Genomic DNA, 24218 nt, shown 5'->3' with positions numbered 1-24218 from the left:
CGTATAATAGATATTTATATTATTTTAAAATCAACATTTTTAAGATCTATAAATTTATAATAATAGATATTTATATTATTTAAAAATCTTTTAATACAACCCAACATTTTAAAATCTTTTAATACAACCCTATATTAATACAACCAAACATTATAACACCTTTTAATACCTTGCTCCATATGGATGGCTCCAATCGATTTGTTGATTGACAATTGTCGGTCTCATTGTTCGAATTCGGGTCCATGCCCATACTTGTAGCAGTGACATTGGGCCGCCGGCTGCCTTTGTTTGGGGTTTGGTTCCCTTATAGAGTTCTCTATACAAACACGCCAAGGCAGCAGAACCCCAACTCAGTTGCCCACTAACTTGAAAGTCTTTCAAATGAGATAGTAAATGCAATGACGCGTACCCATTATTTGTATCTGCTAACATGTTACTAGAAGCCACTATTAGGCAGACACAACAGGCACGCTGCATACATTCTCTATCAGTAGATTATTCGGTTATTGGGTAACCTAACATAAACTCTACTATAGATTTGAGTTTTAAAAATTGATTTTTATAATCAGATTCTTTTGCATCAAAACCCAAATAAGTATAGCACATTTCCCACCGTTGGTTGTAGTCGAACGATTCCTCGTACCCGGCTAACGCCTCGCCCTCAATGGGTAACCCCCATAGAACGTTAACATCCTCCAAGGTGACAGTTGCCTCGCCAAATGGCAGGTGAAACGTGTTCGTTTCGGGCCGCCACCTTTCAACCAGAGCTTCTACCAATGCTCGGTCAACTTTCCTATAACCACAACGAACGATACCGCCAAATCCAAATAAATCAATATACTCCAAAACTCTACCCTCTAGATTTATGATATCTTCCGAGACTCGCTCCCAAAATGTACCATCCCCACGTTTAAAATCCAATGTAGAGCTCTTCCCCTCTAGTGGATTGAGGAACAAATTTCGGGCTCGGTGTTCGGCTCCTAGGTACAAGAGACTTTCATCCCTTGGACCCGGGTTGAGATACAAGTTCGAATTCATTTTCTTGGTTGAATTTGGGTGTGGGTTTGAGGTGTTGGATGTGGTTTGTGAGATTGAGTAGATATTGTAGAAATGTGGGTTTGAGAATGTAAGTGGGGGTGTTATATATATAGTATTTAGTATAAGTAAGTTGTGAGTTGTTTTTGTTTTTTATAAATTGTAAATTTATAAATTGCAATTCAATGTTTTTGTTTTTTATTTTGTTAAAGTAAATTTTATGAGATAATAGTCTATATTTTAAAGTGTTAGAATGAAACAAACTATAATTAAGAAAACTAGAATTAACAAACAAGTTGATTAAAAACAAATGGATGAAACACATAATAACTTTATTAAAAACACATTAAAAAACACATAACAACTATAATAAAACATAGATTACTTCCAATGGCAATCATCATTTGACCACTCCGAATCCGATGAGTGCTCTCCAGGATACGAGTCATGGTGGTACTCCGCTTCAACTTCTTTTTTCCCCTTCGTTTTCACAAAACTCTTCAACACATCTGGGTCTTTTAACAAATCTGGATTCAACTAGTCAAAAGTTAACTCCGGTGAGGGGGTTGGGGGGTTACTTTTGCTTCAGGCTGAGGAAGCTCACAATTACACTAAGTAAACAGATATTTAGTTACTCAATCAAAAGATATATTTGATCAAGATAATAAATACATAAACACTTACATAATGTAGGATCCACGTATCGCAAATCATACGGTAGAAAGTAGGAGCACCACATAGGTAACATAACTCCTTGGGAATGACTCTTGTTGGACTGCTAGCATACACAACGTTAGGATCCATTATAGTCGATGATGAATTACCAAGTAATATACCAACTAGTCTCACTATTTATATACTACTTTGAAAATACCTTATACTAATAATATAATATTAGTACGTTATGAAGCACGGTTTTAAATATAACTCCTAATTCGCCATTGGCAATGCCGGATTAGGAGAAAACTTTTTATTTCAAAAACCCTAATCCTCTATTGCTAATAGCGGATTATGAACATTTTTTTTTTTTGAAAAACCTAATCCTCTATTGCTATAGCGGATTAGGAACAAATATTTTATTTTATTTTCCTGGTTTAACAGGTGATGCATGTAGGTAGGTCAAAACTTTAAATTTACATTTGCATGCTTTGAACGAGGAAAGTTGGTTTAAGCTTTGAATGCAATGTAGTTGGTGAACAATGATAAAATACTTTGAATGCAATCACATGCTTTGACAGGTTTGCATTTGCATGTTTTGAATAATGAAAAGTTGGTAAAATGATAAAATGGTATAAATTTTAAAAAAGTTTTGAGTTGTGGAAAGTTACTAAAATAAGTTAATGGGGAAAGTTACAAAACATAAGTGAATGGTGGAAAGTTTTGAATGGTGGAAATAGAGGTGGGTATACAAACCGGTTAACCGAACCAAAAACTGAACCATAACCGAACCGGTTTGAACCTGATTTTACAGAAACCGGTTTTGAGGAGACTTAAACCGCCAGGTTAGGACCGGTTTAATGTTTTTTAGCTGCAATGGGTTCAAACCCGGCTATATGAAACCGGTTAGACACAAAACCGGCGTTTAACCGGGTTGTCCATTTAGTATGCAGGGGTCTTGTATATATTGTTAATATATACATTCAATATGCAAGAGAAACATTCAAGGCTAAACAAACTCTCTTAAATATTCCTTTAATTAAATGCTCATGCTCATCCATTGCCATTTAAAGGACATAAATATTCAAATTTTCCAAGTTTAAACGGTAAATTAGTAAACTTGGAAACCGGTTACGCAATTAATGTACGCTGTATTGCCATTTAATTCATTAAATATGATCCTTTAATGCAAACCAATTTTTTAATGAATCCATACAAGAAAACCAGTTTGAAACCGAGTTACATAAAACCGGTTTGGAACCAACTTTAACCAGTTACACCAGGCTATACTTTCGAATGCAAAACCGGTTCGGGTCAACCCAAAAACCGGTTTAGGTAAAAAAACCGGTTTGTGCACCTCTAGGTGAAAAGTTACTATAAAAAAGTTACAAAAATACGGGCTAGGAGGGGTTTGAACCCGCGACATGCATTAGAATATGGAATGTATATTTTAAATATACTGTAAAGGAAAAGGGGGGGAAACAAAATACTCCTAATCCGCCATTGGCAGGAGCGGATTAGGAGAAAGCTTTTTTTTGTTTTGTTTCATCTTCTTCCTCTAGCTGGTTCATTTAAACCTGCCATGGTGGTTCACAGGTATTGAAGGACTGTGAAATCTGAAAAAGCCATGGCAGCATGCATGTAAGGCTAATAATTGTGTGAAGGAAGATGCATGTGAAATCTGCTTTGGCAGGAGCTAATAATGCATGCACAGATGAAAACAATAATGTTAGATGGGTGGGTAAACAATATTAACTAGATAAAAAACAAAATTCAGTTAGTTGGGTTAGTTAGGTTAGTAAACCTCGTTAGTTTTGGACTTTTGGTTACTTTGGTTAAGTGGTACATAACGGAACAAAACGGGGTTGTGTATGTGTTGCTCCTAATCTGCCATTGGCAGGAGAGGATTAGCTTCCAATGATTGATCCGTCATTAACTAGTTTCCTTTTTCTTTTTTTACTTTCCCCGTTATCCTTTTTTTTTTTTGTAAATAAACACCAGTTTTGAAAAAAATTCGGCTGCAATCATGAACCCGTGGATGATGAAATTCTATAATTTAAGCAACTTTTTATAGAAATGTTTATCTGATATTACAATAATTCAATTTCTTCCTATTTTGTTGGCAGAAGTAAGAAATCTCATTAAAATGACTACATGTCTAGGGGAGAGATGTACATCTTACTATGTTCTGTACAATGCGAATTTTACTTGAGAGGACAACCATAAAAGATATACATCCACTACTATAATGGCGCAATTAACAAGTGACAACTGCCTTCATAGCCTCAGGTTGGCAGATCAGCAATGATAAACACACCCATTAAATTAAGAAATTGACTTATTTTTGTTACTTTTTTTAGGGCTGGTAATCGGGTATCTGCTAAAGACACGATAAGACTTGTTAAGCAAAAATGCGGGATGTGATTTTTTTATTTTCTTAAATAATTGAAATTAGTAGGCTAGAATTCATGATTTTTCTTTATTGGTATATGAAACTTAAAACTGTCTTATAGTCATCACATTTAATGTAGTTAAATGAATCATATTCACGTTTGATATTTGTATTAGGCGCATCGTTGCTTACCAGTTAAACCTGTTAAGACACGAATTGTCAGCCCTACTTTTTTTTTTGCATTTTGGTCAACTCAAGTCGTTCCTGATATTGATCAAAACAACTAATGATGTCAACTTTTTTGCAGGCCTAATACAATATAGTGAGCATTTGGGATGATTATTAGGAACCGCGTTAACCGTGGTGTTGTAATCAAGGTTGTAAGAGCTTGAAGCGGACCAAATTCAATGATACTAAAGATCTGGATATATGTTGGTTTGCATTTGATAATAGGAAAGTTAATAAATGTACCAAAGATGTTGCATATTTTACATTTTGATTTTCATTTTGAGAGGCATTCAAAAGCCCATGTGGTTGTTTTACTATTGGCATGCACTTATTTATTTATTTATTTTTGTTGACAATTCTATATAATTTTAATATGTTGCATTAATTGTATTTCTTAACAGCAAAATAGATTTCGTTGATCTCAAACAAGTATTGTTTTCATTTAAAATGCAAGAAAAGATACTTCACGTTATGATGACATTAAACTACCCAGCCACCATACAAGTATAACTCTAGTTGTAATAGTTCAGCAACTTTTAATTCTAGTGCCACATACATATTATTTTGTTGATGGAAATCACCACTTTTTTTCTTTCATTAAAGAGTTCCATTTGGAAGATTATGTCACGGAATTAGTTCGATACTTCATTTCCTTGTCGACGAACCCGAAGAATATGCTTTCCGGCAACGTCGAGATGTTCAAGTTAAAGCCTCGTTGGCTGTTAGTGGACAAGCTAACGCTGAGGGTACCTTGATATTGTTTTTATAAGTTACGTAAGTATTTTGTTCAAATTGAACATGTAGAGGGACTTTAACGTGTAAAAAAAATTTGAGGGACTTTTGTGAGAAAAAACAGAAAGTATATTGGTTTTTAATGGTATTTGCCCTTTTATTACCACCCATTAATACAACATTAAAAAAAATTAATAAAAATCCATTAATCCAGATAACAACAAAACATCAACAAACATTATCCATGAAAAGATTTATCTGATCCAAAAATTAATAACGTTAGACTCGGATCAATGTACTTAATCCTTACAATTACCGAATAACATGACTAGAAAAACTAGTGTCCTCTATTTCTTTTATTTTAAAATGTACATCCAGTTATAAGCTACAAAGTACAAACCATATACCACTCAAACATTCACAAGAGAACACTTTTGTCAGCATGTCCATCAATGGGACCACATTCATGGTAATCCCAAAAACATTTTTTGTAAGCATAGGCTATGCATGGATCGGTTTGGTTCAGTTTTAACCTAAAACCGAATCGAAAATTGAATGTCGGGCTTTGAGTTTTTGAAAATTGCTAGGTATCAGGTTTTTTTATTTAGGTTCGGTTTCGGTTTTTTTGAATTTTTCATGTGTGCTTGAAAGTTATGGCCCGAGAAAGAAATTCGGCCAAAAGTAATGAATTTCAGTGAAAGTTTTTTTGTTGGTTAATAATTAACTGGTTATTATATTTAGGCTAAAATATTTGAGTTAAGCTATATATTGAACTATTATAAGTTACTTAAAATTTAAAAATAATAAATGAACAACTGTAAGTTCGGTTCAGTTTTTTTGTTTTTGTTTTAGTTGCACGCAAAACTCAAAACCGAACCGAAAATTCGGTTTTTTAAAAAACATAAAACCAAACAGTCAGTTTATGTTTTGGTTCGATTTTCTAAAAAAACATAAAACATAACAGTCGGTTTTTGTTTTGGTTCGGGTTTTTAAAAAACATAAAACTAAACAGTCGGTTTTAGTTTTGGCTCGGTTTTTAAAAAAAACATAAAACTAAATAGTCGATTTTTTGTTTTTGTTTGGGTTTTAAAAAACATAAAACCAAACAGTTGGTTTTAGTTTTGGCTTGATTTTTTAAAAACATAAAACCAAACAGTCGGTTTTTGTTTTTGTCCGGGTTTTAAAAAATATAAAACCAAACAGTCGGTTTTAGTTTTGGTTCGTTTTTTTAAAAAACATAAAACCAAACAGTCGTTTTGTTTTGGTTCGGGTTTCTAAAAAACATAAAACCAAACATTCGGTTTTAGTTTTGGTTATGTTATTTCTGTTTCGTATAAGCTTTTTCGGTTTCATGCACACCCCTACTTCTAAATTATGTTTGAAATCGTTAATTTGCAATCTTTAATGGTTTAATTTAGCAGAACAACCCTCTTTTGGGTGTTTCAAGAATGGTCCATATACGATAGTAACCATGATCAACCGTAATGGCCGACCCGAAAGAACCGTTGGTGTTTCGGTGGTCAGCGCTTTTAAGGAGCTTAATCCTCCAACGGTCGTCGAAGTTGCCGACCCTACATTAAAAAAACATTCTACAGTTGTTGATGACAGTAGCTCTAATGACATGTACGATTATTTACTTTTACGGGTTATATAAAAAGATGTACTTTTATATTCTTTTGTTGTCTGGTTAATATTATAAGGATCACCGACTAACTTTGTTAATATTAAAAGTATCACGAAAACCTAGAAAGTAACTAATTTGAAGTACTTTACAGTTTATATAAAAATATGTATGTTAGGTAGTAAATAGTATAGGGACTAAAGTGTATATGTTTAATAGTGTAGGGTTATATCTGTAATATGTTTATATACATATATTAGAGTCGTGAATACGACCAGTCATGAATGAGAAGGTTCTCATTCACGACTCTAGTATATGTATATGAACATATTACAGTACACTTTAGTCCCTATACTATTTAGGAGCTAACAATGTACTTTTATATTTTTTTTGTCTGGTTAATAATAAAAGGATCACCTAAGTAACTTTGTTAATATTTAAAGTATCACCAAAACCTAGAAAGTAATTAATTTAAAGTACTTTTAAACGTTATATAAAAATATGTACTTTTATATTATTCTGTTGGTTAATAATAAAAAGATAACGAAATACCTAGTAAGTAACTAACTTTGTTAATGCAGTGATTATTCACGGTTGCGGGACCCACGTCACAACAAAGGTCTAGCGTTTACGGAACAAGAAAGAGACACGTATTACATAAGAGGTCTTCTTCCGCCAGTTGTTGTTAAACAAGATCTTCAGGTAATGTTTAAACACATTTATGGTGTTTGGTTAGTAGAATTTATGAATAGTTGATCGTGTCGATAAACAGGTCAAGAAGAGGATGAATGATATTCGACAATATGAAGTACCTCTACATAAGTATCAAGCCATGATGGCTCTTCAAGTAACCATTTAAATATTAAACTGTTATATAGGGTGTTAAAAGTCAAAACATGTTTGCTGGTTGGCACCCCAAAAGTCATATCAGACACGTGAATCCGAATATGGCACGAAATTTCAACGAAAGTTTCTTATTTTTTATTATTATTTGACATATTAATACCCTAAACTTACATTTTTATAATAAAAATTCAAATTTATTAAAAACAATTACATTTAATTATAAAATCTTATGCAAATTTCAACTTAAAAAAAAATACCCAACAAATTAATTTGCTACACAAATAACTAAAATAAAAATAAATGGGTTAAACGGGTCAACCCACGAACCTTCTGGGTTTACCCGAACCTGACCCATTTAGCTAAATGGGTTTGTAAATTCAACCAGAAACTAACATAGACCCATTTATGCCAAATCCAAACCTGTGAATTTCGTGTTAGGTTCATGTCGTGTTTCCGTGTTGTGTTACAAACTCGCACACCTAATTATTAGAGTAAACTGTGGTTTCCGTCCATGTGATTTGTCCAAATCTACGATTTAGTCCAATAGTTTCAAATTCGTGATTTCTGTCCCTGTGGTTTCGTTTCACTTGCGATTAAACCTGAATTCATTAACCCCGTTAACCCATTACTGTGCCTCTCACGTGAGGGGCAATTTTGTCCATTTTCCCCCCAAATATACCCCAACCCCTCACGAAAGTCAAATTAGGATTGGGGTTTATATGTGGAGAAAAAGGACAAAATTGCCCCTCACGTGAGGCGTTAGCTGATAGGTTTACCGGCCAGACTTAACGGGGTTAATGAATTCGGGTTTAATTGCAAGTGAAATGAAACCATAGGGACGAAAATCGTAAATTTGAAGTTATTAGACTAAACCGCAGATTTGGACAAACACAGAGACGAAAACCACAGTTTACTATAATTATTATTATATATAGACTTTTGTGTTTTTTTTTAACTTTTTTTTTTGCATATATATTATATAGGAGAGAAATGAGAGGTTGTTTTACAAGCTACTTATTGAGAATGTTGAGGAGCTTCTTCCAATAGTGTACACTCCAACTGTTGGTGAAGCATGCCAAAAATATGGTAGCATATTTAAGCAGCCACAAGGTTTATTTATCATCAGGCCCGGCTTCAAGAACGGTTAAAAATTTTGGGGCCAAAGGCAAAAAAATTTTTTGGGCCTTAATAAAAAAGGGTATCTTGTTGGGTTTAAACAGTTTAATTTTTAAATGACCCTTAATTTTTTGAGCCTTATGACTTGGTTGTGTAAAGAACATTTTTTTTATAAAAATATGGTTAAAATGACTAAAGTGAGGTTAAAACCCACAACCCTTTACTACTAAAACAAACTAATAGTTGTGTAATTAAGTTTAAACATTATATATGTATACTGTTTTTCATAAAATATATATAATTTTTTTTAAAAAAAATCCGGGCCTATCGGGATATCGGGCCGGGGTCCGTCGACCACCCGGCCCTCCCTTATAGCCGGCCCTGTTTATCACCATAGAAGATAAGTAAGTTTATAACTTTATATATATACTACTTACTAATGGTTACTATGTTTGTAACATTATTGTCATAAATTACTAACATTTTTCATAGGGGTAGAATTCATGAAATTTTAAATAACTGGCCGGAGAAAAATATTCAAGTTATCGTTGTCACAGACGGTGAACGGATATTAGGACTCGGAGACCTTGGTTGCCAGGTTCACACCAAGGTTTTATATTTTTGTAAATAACATAAAATAAAATAAAATCATTAATATTGTTAATTATGTATTAACTTTTTATATAGGGAATGGGGATCCCGGTGGGAAAGTTATCGCTTTATTTTTACATGATCACAAGAATATGATTTGGCGAGTACGTTATTAACATAAATGATGTAAACATTGTGTAGTGCTTGCCTGTAGCCATAGATGTTGGTACAAACAATGAGAAACTGTTAAATGATGAATTCTACATTGGTTTGAGGCAAAAACGAGCGATAGGACAGGTTAGTTTTTATTATTATTATTATTATTATTAGTGGTGGTGGTGGTGGTGGTGGTAGTAGTAGTAGTGGTAGTGGTGGTGGTAGTCGTCGTAGTAGTGGTGGTAGTGGTGGTGGTGGTAGTGGTGGTAGTCGTGGTAGTAGTCGTCGTAGTAGCGGTAGTAGTAGCGGTAGTAGTAGCGGTGACAGTAGCGGTAGTAGTAGCAGTAACAGTAGCAGTAACAGTAGCAGTAGTAGCAGCAGGAGTAGTAGTCAGCAGTAGCAGTAGTAACAGCAGTAGTAGTAGTCAGCAGTAGCAGTAGTATCGTCTTCTTTTCGTTATTAGTTATTGAAATAAATTGTATTAATATTTGACAGGAATATGCTGAACTTATGAATGAGTTTATGTCTGCTGTGAAGCAAAACTATGGGGAGAAAGTGCTTATTCAGGTATTTAAGTATATATTAATTATTTTATGACGAATATACGATTAATATAAATTATTAATTTTATTAATTTCCATTGTGCAGTTTGAGGATTTTGCTAACCATAATGCATTTGATCTTCTTGCAAAGTATAGTTCAACACACCTTGTTTTCAATGATGACATACAGGTATATTATGAAATATTAACATTCGAAGAATTTAACGATACATTTTTAGTTTATTAGTTTATAAGTTATAAACTTGTTAATTTGTTTTAGGGGACGGCATCAGTGGTACTTGCAGGGCTTATTTCTGCACTAAAAATAATCAGTGGATCATTAGCTGATCATCGATTTCTTTTCCTTGGAGCCGGTGAGGTATGATAAAATAAAAATAAATATATATAATATTCTCATTTCGTTTCATTTTTACGTCTCGTTTTTTTTATTATTATTATTATTTTCATTTTTTAAGGCTGGCACGGGCATTGCTGAACTCGTAGCTCTTGAGATATCAAAACAGGTAAACATCTAAAATAAAAGGTTCTGAAAAATGAAATGACATATATTAATTATCATGCAGACGCGGGCCCCACTGAATGAGGCTCGCAAGAAGGTCTGGCTAGTGGATTCCAAGGGTCTAATAGTTAAATCGCGGTTTAACTCTCTTCAACATTTCAAGAAACCGTGGGCCCACGAACATGAGCCCGTTACAAGTCTCCTAGATGCTGTCAAAGTGTCATTTTAATTTTTCTTGTTATATGTTTTGATATATACACATATAAATATGTTGTGGTTTCAGGCAATCAGACCTACCGTGTTGATTGGATCTTCAGGGGTAGGACAGATATTTACTAAAGAAGTTATCGAAACCATGTCATCTTTTAACGAGGTAATAAAATTTATTTAATACTTGAATTTATGTATTTCCAATAAGTATAATGGACACGTCGTTTGCAGAAACCGGTTATTCTCGCTCTTTCAAACCCGACTTCAAAATCCTAATGTACTGCTGAATAAGCTTATACTTGGAGTCAGGTTTGACTTTTATTGACTTCTTATTATTTCAAATATTTATTTATTTTTCTAGTGTAACCTTTTTTCGTATATTTTGTGCATTGCAGGGTCGAGCCATATTCGCTAGCGGCAGCCCGTTTGGCCTAGCCAAATACAATGAAAAAGTCTACGTATCCGGACAGGTGTTGACTTTTTATTTATTTCTAAATTTCTAATGAAAGATGATGGTGAAATACTGAAATGTGAATTATGTTGACTTTTGTTGCAGTCAAACAATGCATACATTTTCCCAGGATTAGGTCTAGGATTAATAATTTCGGGTGCGGTTCGGGTACATGATGACATGCTTTTAGCAGCCTGTAAGTTTGTATTATAAATATATAAAAAAAGTTACATATTTTTATTGTGACATTAATGTTTAATATATATTATTTACTAAACAGCTGAAGCTCTAGCTACACAAGTTACACCGGAGCATATTGCGAAAGGACTAATATACCCTCCGTTTAATAATATTCGAAAGATTTCCGCGCATATTGCTGCAAAGGTGGCGGCCAAAGCATATGAACTTGGTAAGATCACACGACTCGTTCAGTGTTTAATAGTGTTATTATTTTGTCACCTACAAATTTTTAATTTTATTTTTATTTTTTCGGGTTGTGTAGGTTTGGCTAGTCGGGTTCCTCGACCCGAAAGCCTGGTGGCTTATGCTGAGAGTTGCATGTACAGTCCTAACTATCAGAAATATTGTTAGAAAAGATTGACATTGTTTTTGCTCATTTTGGTTGATAAAGTTAGAAGGGGGGGGGGGGGGGGGGTATTTTGGTCATTTTTATAATTTAATCTTGTAACACTCATGGGCTATGGGTTGTTAGTTTGTCACATTTAACAAAATGACTGTAAATCTTCTTATTAAATAACCATTTTTTTACCTTTCCACTTAAAAGTGTATTTTTAAACATCATGTTTATGATATGAAACACAAATTATTTGGTAAAAGGTATAAAAATAACTATTGTTCAAAACAAATTGGAAAAGACACGTGTACTGGCGAGTTATTTTTGCCACCTATGTAGATCAATAACACGACATGCTACTAGTAGCACTAGGGAGGAGTAATTTGTGCCTAATAGTTTTAATGGGGGCAGTTTTCGTCTAGAGGCTAGAGTGTTAACGTTTATGCATAGAGTACTTTTTGCGTCTAATTATGCCATGATGTGTCATTGTTTCGATGGTCCATATCGCTGATATAATTATACTCCACTGGTAGACGTGTCTTTTTTATTGGTTTAAAATGTAAATGTTTATAATTGGAGAATATTTTAGCTAATGCCCATTTTTGTAAAATTGATTTTTGTCATGTTCATTAGGTAACTCTCTTTATAAAAAGTTTTTTAAATTTTAATACTATTTTAGTGTTACTCTCTATGTCTGTTCACGAGCTGAGCCGAACCGAGCGAAGTGTTGCTCGTTGGCTCATTTACAACCGAACCGAACCGAACAGCTGAAATTCGAACCGAGTGAAAACCGAAACGAGCCAAAATCGAATCGAGCATTTTTCGATCGAACATCGAGCGATTTCGAGCATTATTTTTTTCTTTTTCACTTTAAAATTTTCAATAAGAAACAAATTTAAAGGTTGTAAATAATATAATTTTATAAATAAATTAGTAGTTTTTAAACAAACGTGTAATATATTGTAAATTTTTATTAAAAATAAGTTTAGAGTGAGATACAATGTGACAATCGTCAATTTCAGGTTAACTCCGTTAACTCAACTCCGTCAATTCAAACTTAAGATCACTGAATCTATAACACACACTTCATTACATTTAAACTAGGGTTTAAATGACGCTTAACACTTACTACATGTGTAGTCTTTCGGGATTTGCACCGAAACGCAAACGAGTTGACGCAAACGATTGATGAATAAACGAAAAACGTCAAAACAGTAATTATATGATAATTATGTGTTAGACTTATGTGTTATGTGATAACATGATTATAAACGTTAACTCAAGATGTAAACTAGTTAGTTAAGTTAGAAAAACAACAATTGATAGTGAAGGGACTTGAGTGTAACTTATTATTATTATAAATATATCCTTAATAACTTAACCCTAACTTATTATCATAACCCACAAGTTCCGATCGGCCTCTCCCCTTGGCTTCACTTGGCTGCCGTCCACTATACACACACATACAATCAAGAAATCAAGTGTTTGATTGAGGAACTAGGTGCTAGGAAGGTATAATTGATTATCCTATACATTCTTATTACTTGATTTTGATGTTCGTTGGGTTAATTGTAAACCCTAAGCTGCCGATTTCATATATACATGTAATCAATATGATTGTTGTTGATTGAGTAATGATTTGATAAGTAGAATTGATATTGTAACATGTTGATTGTTGTGTCTTTGATTTGAGTTCAAACAAAAACCCTAATCTTGTATATAATGTGAAATTGATGTGCATGGATGGTGTTTATGGAGTCTAGAGGGTTATATGAATGCATGATAGTTCATAGATTGTTATTATGTTGAGTTTGGATGCAAACAGTTTCTGGACAGAATGTATTATTGATGTTTAAGTGACTGTAACGAAGTGTAAAGGTGAAAATTGGTTGAGATTATTGGTACTACAGTAAACTAGGTTGAGCCTAGTTTCTAAAGAATATAAACTTGTAGTTTTTGGACAAGTAGAAGTTAACTTTTATGATTTTACAAAAACGTTGTGCAAAGCTGAGCTGTTAGACCTACTGTTAGGTTGTGTTGTAAATGTTATATCTCATGAACTACGAGACCAATTGGGTTGGTTCCACTTCTGGAAGTTGACTTATTGAGTTAGGAACCTAACCCAAGTGGTCTTGCATTTATTGGATTTTTCGTTTAACGGGAATTTCAAATAACATTCTGTTGCGCATGAATTTGACTGTTATGAGTTTGCTATAATGATTTGATGATTTTGAGAAAACTATGTGGAATAAAAATATGATAAAATATGTTCTGGAAACCTAAGACATATGTGCTTCTGTGATGATTTTTGGTAAATTAATTGAGTTGCTATGATCGGTGAAATAGTACAATCTTTCTAGTAGGATTTCTGTCTCGGTGAAACTAGCTGCTGAGTTGTGTGAAAATGCATGAAACATGATACTTGCTATATAATTGTTATGTTTTGACCAAAATACCCTTGCGGGGAATAACTGCTAATTGATTGTCATAATTTGACCAAAATGCCCTTACGGGGAATAATTGCTAGTGATGTACTTTATGAATACATGACACGTATATGATTGCTTACACATGTAATGTGTCACAAATACACTTGTTAAAGTCACACACGATTCACAAACGAAACACGAAACATGTTATGTGCATAGGTATTATGTTCCGGGTCTAGAGACTCGATAATATTCCGACACTTAGAAAAATCTCTTTGTTGTTTTAGAACGCTAGAGAGAGTTTTTCTGTGACGCGCATCTTGGTGATTTAATTTGGGAAATTCTTCGCAAACAGTGAGTTCATTTTCCCCTCTTTAAACTGTTTTTAAACGCTTTTCACTTGGGGGAGATAACATACTCCACAACGCATTTAAGATTTTGTTATAAATTATATATCACTTGTAAAGGCTAAGTGGCAAATGAAACATTTGAATTCCTACACATCGAACCGGTTAATATTTAGAATAGCGAGTCACTGTTGAGTAGTACTACTGGGTTTGACAAACCCCACCCAACGCTAAACTCGACTGGAGGTCGAGCGGGTGTAATTTTGGCTAACACGTACCATGGTTTGGAGGACATGGTGACAAGGCACTTAATAAACGAGTCAGCTTCGGTGTCGAACACTTAGTAATACTTGCTTTATAGGCTAGCTACCTATAGATATATAATTGACGTAACACTATCTGGTAACGCAAAACGCTGTAACGCAAAACGCTGTAACGCAAAACACTGAACGCAAACGCTAAACATTTATTTTTACATAACTTGTGAACTCACCAACCTTGTGTTGACACTTTTAGTATGTTATTCTCAGGTAGCCGAGGCGGACGCGCGGTTTAGGACATGCATTGCTTGAAAACGCTTTTATTATGCAAACTTATTTTTAACGGTTATCATTGGTTTTAAGTCGTCCTGCGTGACGCAACTTTAGATTAAAGGTTTTTACGCTTCCGCATTTAATTACTCGTAAACGTTTTCATGGTTTTGAAACTTTATTTTATGGTTTGATTATAACTGATGATTCCGATCCTGTTAGTTCACACCCTCTGACGGTAAAACTCCGTTAGTGGATTTTGAGGGTGTGACATACAATGATCATGTAAACGAACTTTTAGTATTTTAAAAACTTGAATTGAACAAATTAAACTATTAAATTGACGGAATATTAAAATTTTGGAGGGGTAAAAATAATTTTAAGCTTATATTTATGTGTTTTGTCTATATATTTATATATTTGTTCATATATAATTTACAAATAAAATAAATTAAAAATATTCGAGCCGAACCGAACCGAGCAGACCCTTGCTCATTGCTTGGCTCGTTTACAATCCGAACCGAGCAGAGATGCTCGCTTTCAATCGAGCGACTAAACGAGCGAGCATTTTCCGAGCAATTTTCGAGCGAGCGGCGAGCGAGTTCGAGCGAAGAGTGGTTTGGACGGCCCTACTCTATAATATATCTTGGGCTTTGCAAAGATTGGGCCTAATTTAGTTGAACGAAAATAAAAACTATAACATGTAACAACCCACAACTCAATAATGGTGTAACCCGTGGCCCAACGCATTGTTTAACAATTATGTTGGTCCCTTTTATTCATCTTATCTAACTAAAGTCTGGTTTTTGTTAACGTGGTTTGCACAAATTAGCTACTTCAGTTCAAAAGTTTAATATTTCCTGTTTTCGTCGCTGATGTTTCATTTTCATTGCAATTTCCATCCTTGTGATTTGTTAAACTCTGCTATTCCGGTCCAAAATATGTTAACAAGATGGATGCAAATTGCAACTAAAATGAAACTCTAGAAATAAAAATAACAAATTTTAAACTGAAATAGCTAGAAGAAACTACGAGGACGGACACCACAGTCTACACTTTATGTGTACAAACCAATTGTCGGCGTAGTTATATGGTTGTAACTCTTGAATAAATTATGTAAGTACGATGGTGTATGGACGCAAGGGAATATCGACTAGATTATAATTTATAAGCTAACTTCCGGCAAAAAATATAAAAGAATCATACGAACATTTTAAATTACAGATAATTAAATATGTTTTATATAAGTACATAGTTACACACGTCTAAAGCCGGCTTTATTGATATTTCAAATACTAATTAATTTGCAAAATATATTAACCAATACATACTACCTACATTACATATAATAATATTAATAATACAAGTATTTAACAACGTATATACACAAATATCTTATCTTATCAAACATTATGATAATAAAAAAATATAACTTTATATGGTCAAAAGTTAAGTTGTCTAGATGTGTAATGCGTTTTTCTTAAGATAACATAAAATAATATTGTTGGTTTGGATGCAAATAGTATTAACTTATAAACCTCATACAACCAAAAACATATCCAAACAAGATTTGATTGTCACGGTCAGATGAAAATAAATTAAGAAAAATATAAATAGACGATTTTAAAACGGGTTAAATGCATCAAACAAAGACATAAATGAAGAGGTATGTACCCGCCTCAACACCGAGCAAGGCGGGTCAACCCACAAGATAAAGACATTATGAAGACACAAAGCCAAAGCCTATGCGCATGGCGCATACAAAACATCCTCAGGCATCATATGCCCAGGCACACATATGCTCGCGCATCACATATGCGCGCGGCGCATCAGCGCGCGGCGCATATCACATGCTCGTGCATATCACACCTGCCCAGACACACATGCTCGCGCATCACATATGCGCGCAGCGCATCAGCGCGCGGCGCATATCACGTGCTCGTGCATATCACATCTGCGCATGAAATATCTGCGCGTGAGAATAAAGAGAAGACCTCGCGCATCCTCAGGATGAGCGCATATCACACGTGCGCATAATCAACCTCGTCCTTATCCCAATCAGGATTAGGGCAACCTTGATTGTGCACGTCAGACAACCTTCCAGAAGGCATCTTTTTAAGGAGAAAGAATATGCTGATGTTGATAGCTGCCAAATGAAAGGTCGACAACTCAGCATGACCCATGTGTTACCACGTGATTACAACCAACGAGAAAGCGCCAGGTGTCCCAGAGGACACGTGGCGCAGTGCGATTGGAGGAAGCCAACGAGGTTGAGCCCAACCGGTGGTAACCCTAGCACTATAAATACAGCATCAACTCCACTTTGATGACACATTCATACTCAATCATTGACAGTTACAAGCAGTGATAACACATTCAATCATATTGAATCACATTCACTCACAGTCAGTTACATACAAACAGACAGTCTCACAATCAAAAGGGTATTCAGCTATTCAGCAATACCCCGGAGATTCTCTTACACACACTATTATCTTCTCCACAAATATACTGATTCTCACGCCAGAGGGTTACCCCAAAGAGGACCCCTCTGTCCCTTTCTGAGGGGTAAGTAACGGCGCTGTTCATTTTGTAGGTGGAAGAACACTGATCCAGAAGAACCATCGGTGAAATAGTATAATCACACCCGAGGAAAGTGATCTGCTACCAGTGAGAAGATCCACGTTTCTTCATTGGCGCCATCCACTGTTACAAACGGCAATCAGATCTCATCAGATCTATAAAAAAAAAAATCAATCACCATGGTTTCTGGAGTTCGTAACGTTGATCAAGCTCTGGAGGATATTGAACGTGAGGGTGTTAACGACGGACAGCAGGTTCTGAGGGTTCCGCGTGATTCTACGCGTACCACCAGCAACCGTCCCTTCGTCACAACCCCTCACGGCCAGACTGAAACTCCTCCAGACGATCTCACGTTACAAAATATGGCCGGCGCGAAGCTGAAAGGACCAATGGGTCCAGAAGATGAAGCAAATGATCCGAATGAATGGCTCATAAACGAGCAGCGGCGTCTGATTGAAAAGTACAACGAAATGGTCAAGCAGAAGAAGCTAGCCGACCAAACACAAAGGCAAGCTTTTGATAAGCAGACTACAAAGAGGCCGCGCGCGCCGGAAGAAGGACATTCTGTTCACACTGCACACACTGAGTTCAGTGATGAAGAAGTGCATAGCATGAGGAAGACACGGGATACTCATGCAGGAGGCTCACAGCTCCGCGCGCCTGTGAACATGGCGCCTGGAGCCAGAGCAGATCTGGATCTGCACATGCCGTACAGCCCACCGATCAGAGGGCAAGTGGACGTAACCACGCCCTACAGACCAGCCATCCTGGTAAAACACTCAAAGTTTACTGCGCGCATCGCGCAGGCTCCCATCCAGCACAAGACAAAGATGCCAAGTGGTCTGGGCAAATATGATGGCACAACAGATCCAGATGACTTTTTGCAAGGTTTCTATAACACGGGAAACCTAGAGAGCTGGACGATGCCAACATGGTGTCATATGTTTGCTCGCTGCCTCACGGGCGCAGCGCGGGTATGGTTCGAGAGCTTGCCGACAGGGCAAATTGATGGGTTCGAGGAACTATTAGAAAAGTTCCAAGCCCACTTCGTACAGCAGCGCAGGCACACGCGCGATCCTGATGACATCATGCACTGCATACGCAGGAATGATGAAACGATTGAGGATTACATCACTCGGTTCAATCAGGAATCCCTGGCAATCGGGGGTATAACTGAGCAGCTCCTGCGCGTGGCCTTTATACAAGGCGCGCGCAGTGATCAACTCCGCCGGGCTCTCGTAAGCAAAGATGGTATGCCCACCACGTGGGCCAAGTTAATGGAGGCATCGCGAGTTTTCGCGAGAAATGAGAAACAGATTGCCCAAGATAGGGCAAGAGAAAGAGCGCATCAGGCAGAATCACCGCGCAGCAAAGAGAAGAGGGCCAAACAGAACTCTGTATGGTCCAGGTTGCAGCCAACAAGTTTTTCTTCCGCTGAAAAACAAGCGCAACCAACCTCACCACAGCCCCAAAAAGAAGTTCGTAATCGCGGGGAGGGTGACAAGAGGGAGGGCGGCAGAGATCCTAGCAGACCTCTGCCAAGAATATGGACGCCCCTCACTAAAACACCTTCACAGGTGTTAAGTACTGAGAATGTCCAATTCAAGCCCCCCAAGCAACTACACTACAAGGGACCGCAAAACAGTGGCAAATATTGTGAATTTCACAGGTCCCCGGGCCACAACACCGACGCATGCCATCATTTAAAGGATGCGATCGAGAAGGATGTAAAGTCAGGCAGGCTGGCTCACTTGGTAAAAAACCAAAGAATAGAAGATGAGCAACCGGAAGGAGCCTCTGCCAGCAAGAAATACAAAAGAATCTGTGTGGCTGAGGGGGGACGACAAGGGCAGACGTCAAAAAAGAGAAGCGCGCAAATCCACGGAGATTGGCGCGAGCAGCAAGTCATCTTCCCAAGAATCAGGGGAGGCCCTTCAATAAGCAGTCCTCTCGTCATCACCATACACATTGCTCATTACGAAGTGTCAAAGGTCCTGGTGGACACTGGAAGCGAATCTGACATTATGTATGAGCAGTGTTTCAGAAAGTTAGACCCGGTAGACCAAGCGCGGCTCGAAATTGTGAACGCACCAATCTGTGGTGTCTCAAATGAAATCATACATCCCCTAGGCCAGATTCAGTTTGAACTAACTATGGGGGATGATGAGCACAACCGAGCCGAAGTTGTCAACTTCTTGGTCTTGCCCACCACGTCATGCCACAATATGATCCTGGGTAGGGGAACGATTGCCCAATTTAATGCTGTACCGTCGCCAGCGCACGGCGCATTGGGGATCCCTACACCAACAGGCGTAACATTTGTTTACCGCGATCATTTGTGCGCAGTGACAAGCACGCCGCGGGAAGGGAGAATGAAACTTCCAATGGCTGACAATGCGCCAGAGAAGTGGATTTTAAACCCAAAATTCCTAGAGCAAACGGTCACAATTGGCGCTACCATTTCAGACGAAACGAGATTGAGAATGAAAAAGTTGCTCACAAAATACACGTCGGTTTTCGCGTGGCAACACTCCGATATGACGGGGGTCCCGCGAGACTTGGCGCAACATTCTCTTAACACGTTCAAGTCGGTGGAACCAATTGCTCAGAAAAAGAGAATCATGGGGGATGAAAAGGCGAAGGCCATGAATGAGCAAGTGGAGGACCTGTTGCGCGCAAACATCATCCGCCCGATCCGATACCAGACATGGGTAGCCAATCCTGCGATGGTAAAGAAAAGCAACGGGTCATGGAGAATGTGTATTGACTTCAAGGACCTCAACAAAGCATGTCCGAAAGACTGTTATCCCCTCCCAAACATCGACGCAAAGGTGGACTCCGTGGCGCCATTCAAGCTCAAATGTTTCCTGGATGCCTACAAAGGCTATCACCAGATTCAAATGGCACCACAGGATGAAGACAAGACTGCCTTCAGAACCGACAAGGGTGTTTTTTGTTACACAAAAATGCCCTTTGGTTTAAAGAATGCGGGCGCAACCTATCAGAGACTTATGGATTCGGTTTTCAGTGAACAAATCGGAAGAAATCTAGAAGTCTACGTTGATGATTTGGTGATCAAGAGCAGGGAGGAGAGACAAATGCTCAAAGACATCGAGGAAACTCTTCAGCGCCTAACGGAAGTTAACATGAAGCTCAACCCGAGCAAATGTACTTTCGGCGCAGAAGAGGGGAAATTTCTTGGTGTAATGGTCACTAAGGATGGTTTCAAGGTGAACCCTGAAAAGGTGGAAGCCATCCTTGACATGCCTTCACCATCCACCATGAAAGAGGTTCAGAAGCTGAATGGTAGATTGGTGTCAATCAACAGGTTCCTAGCGAACCACGCCAGCAAATCTACTCCATTCGTTAACACCTTGAGGAACTGTTTGAAGAAGAGCCAATTCAAGTGGACGCCTGAGGCTGAGCAAGCTTTCACTGAGATAAAAGAATGTCTCATAAAGTTGCCAGCGCTCACAGCTCCACTTCCTGGCGAAACCCTTACATTGTACCTGTCAGCTGGAGACCGCGCGATCGGCGCAGTATTATTGGTGGATCGCAAGGGGATCCAAACGCCAATATACTATGTGAGTCGGGTGCTCACAGACCCTGAGACGCGCTATTCCATCATGGAAAAGTTAGTTTTGTCACTAACACACGCGTCGCGCAAGCTCCATAGATACTTCAATGGTCATCCTATTGAAGTTCTGACTGGTTACAACATCCAGCAAGTCTTGCGACGCCCCGCGCTCTCCGGAAGGCTGACAAAGTGGGCGCTGGAATTAGGTAAACACACGATCACTTATAAGCCCCGTCCAGCGATAAAGGGTCAAGTTTTGGCGGATTTCATCACGGAAATCCCAGAGGGAAAGATTGAAGAAGCTCAGCGCGAGGTAGACCCTCCGCGAGCAAATGATGAAGAAGATGTTTGGAGGCTATTCACTGATGGAGCCTCCAACAGCGAAGGGTCCGGCGCAGGCCTCAAACTGGTGGACCCTGATAATCATGAATATACTTATGCTATTAGGTTGGACTTCAAGAGTACCAACAATGAGGCTGAGTATGAAGCCCTGCTGGCTGGTCTGCGCATCGCGCGCAAGTTTGGGGTTAAAAGACTAGAGGCGCATGTTGATTCTTACTTGGTAGCGGCTCAGGTCAACGGCCTATATGACGCCAAGGAGAACACAATGCCTCTGTATCTAGAGCAGGCAAAAAAGCTCGTTGAGCAGTTTGACTTCTTCAGAATCATACACATCTCGCGCAGCGAAAACAAGTCCGCTGACGCGTTGAGTAAAATGGCATCAACTAATTTTGATCACTTTGGCAAAGATGTCAGGGTGGAAGTAATGAGCAGCCCGTCAGTGCAAACGCAATCGGTCCTTGTAATTCATACAACCCCTTCATCCTGGATAACTCCAATAATGGAATTCCTGAAGGAGGGGAAGTTACCGGACGATCGCGCACAGGCGAGAAAGATAAGACACAAAGCACAGAACTATGAATTACTTGATGGTACATTATATCGGCGCTCTTATCTTGGACCGCTCATGAAATGCCTGGATGCTGAAGAAGCAACCTATGTGATTAGGGAGATTCATGAAGGAATCTGTGGAATTCACGCTGGTCCGCGCATGGTGGTTGCCAAGGCGATGAGCTCAGGCTACTATTGGCCAGGCATGTACTTGGATGCGCTAAAAGAAATCCAAAAATGCAAGGCATGTCAGAGCTACGCGCCAAACACCATGCGTCCAAAGAACAACTTGATTCCAGTGACCTCCGCATGGCCTTTCCACAAATGGGCCATTGATATTGTGGGGCCCCTGCCGCAAGCGCAAGGGCGAGTGAAATATTTGGTAGTGGCGATAGACTATTTCACAAAATGGGTTGAGGCCAAGCCACTAGCAAAAATCACAGCTGAGGCGATGAAGCAATTTATCTGGAGCCACATCATTTGCCGTTTTGGCCTTCCTATGGAAATTGTGAGCGACAATGGCAAACAATTCACTGACAGGAAGATATCAAGCTGGCTCAAAGAATTGCACATCAACCAAATCTTCACGTCCGTCTACCACCCTCAGGGGAATGGCCAAGTGGAGCGCGCGAATCAAAGTTTGCTAAATGGGCTGAAGAAAAGGTTGGAGGGAGAATCCCATTCTTGGGTCGAAGAGTTACCTAACGTCCTGTGGGCACACAGGACATTAAGCAAAACTAGCAATGGCGAATCCCCGTTCAGCCTAACCTATGGGACAGAGGCTATGATCCCAGCAGAAATTGGATGCCCATCCCATAGGGTACTCATGATGAGCAAAACTGATAACGAGCGCGAAAGAAGATTGGACCTTAACTTGCTTGAAGGGCGCAGAGAAGCGGCTATCATTAATGAAGCCAGATATAAGAAAAAGCTGGAAAAATATTATAATCAGCGCGTTAAAGAGTGCCACTTCAAGAAAAATGATTTTGTCCTTCGAAACAATGAAGCTAGTCGCGCAATACCCCCAGGAAAAATGTCCCCCAGTTGGGAGGGACCTTATCAAATTTCAGAAGATTTGGGGAAAGGCGCGTACACTTTAAAATATTTGAATGGAAAAAAGATACCGCGCGCGTGGAACGCGGCACAACTTAGAAAATGCTTCATGTAAAAAGTTCAAATATGTAATCAAGGCTTTTAAGCCATCATGAATGATGATTCGCGCTATCTTTCAATATTTGTCGCGCTATCTTTCAATATTTGTTCTATTACCTTTGCATACATGTTTCACACTTCCTTTATTAATTTGGAACAATATGACAACACTATATTGACTTCAAAGCAAAATAAAGCGAAGTAAAACATACATGCGCGAGCCTTAGCTCAAACGCGTTAACGAGTCTTAACTCTAAAACGCCAGGGCCTTAGCCCAAACCTACGAGCCTTAGCTCAAACACGTTAATGAGTCTTAACTCTAAAAACGTCAGGGCCTTAGCCCAAAACAAAGAGCCTTAGCTCAAAACACTCACAAACATCCATCTTACATCCCGCGCGGCCTGATCATAAAAATCCTTAAACACAACTAAGGCAAAGTACATGCCATATCATGTTAAGGTCTCAGGTCGAGGTCGCGCGCGGAATCATAGTGGATATCTGAGTAACACACGCTGACATGTAATGGCTAAACTCATACTTCCATATAAATACCGCGCGACAACGACGCGCAAAAAAAAAAAAAAAAAAAAAAGAAATAATGAAAAGTTAGCGCGCAAGTCAGCATGAGCAAGATACTGCGAAACCACAAACAAAATAGAACAGAGGTTAAGTGAATAATTTCCTTACAACCTTGTTCTTATTTTAACGTGCAAGCATATCTTATATCTACAAGCAAACATGAAGAGAAGAATGGAAATGCGCAAGATGTGAAAAAGAGAAAACAAGTTTCATTCCATTGGATTGAAATTTACAAGTATGATGAGTTACAAATTACAAGTATAAAAAATTAAATATGTAAAATTTGATGAAGGGCTTCTTAAGTCTCCACGTCGACGTCAGCCACTTCATCTCCTTCATCATCTCCCGCAGCATCTGACGCGGCCTGCTCCTCATCTCCGAACTGACCATAGTCAAGTTCTTCCTCCTCATTGGAGTCTTCTATCACGACGGTGGCAGGAGCAGATTTATTCGCAGCGC

The 24218-nt window shown here is 38.0% G+C and overlaps 1 protein-coding gene and 1 pseudogene across 1 annotated transcript; one reads left to right on the top strand and one right to left on the bottom strand.

Moving 5' to 3' along the window:
- Positions 1 to 495: 495 nt before the first annotated feature.
- Positions 496 to 1038, bottom strand: LOC143567950 (serine/threonine-protein phosphatase 7 long form homolog). Its single transcript, XM_077054221.1, has one exon. The coding sequence runs from the start codon at positions 1036 to 1038 to the stop codon at positions 496 to 498; it is 543 nt and encodes a 180-aa protein (XP_076910336.1).
- Positions 1039 to 3940: 2902 nt separating this feature from the next.
- On the top strand, positions 3941 to 11688 carry LOC143567948 (NADP-dependent malic enzyme, chloroplastic-like; annotated as a pseudogene).
- Positions 11689 to 24218: the final 12530 nt, after the last annotated feature.

The sequence above is a fragment of the Bidens hawaiensis genome, unplaced genomic scaffold (genome assembly GCF_021521415.1).
Source record: "Bidens hawaiensis isolate Kalapana, Puna unplaced genomic scaffold, B.hawaiensis_p1.1 tig00023714_1, whole genome shotgun sequence".
Lineage (NCBI taxonomy): Eukaryota > Viridiplantae > Streptophyta > Magnoliopsida > Asterales > Asteraceae > Bidens > Bidens hawaiensis.
The sequence above is the reverse complement of the archived record's forward strand: the minus strand, read 5'-3'. Positions and strand labels throughout refer to the sequence as shown.

Coding starts and splice junctions, on each gene's coding strand:
- LOC143567950 (XM_077054221.1), bottom strand. CDS start 1,038: ATGAATTCGAACTTGTATCTCAACCCGGGTCCAAGGGATGAAAGTCTC.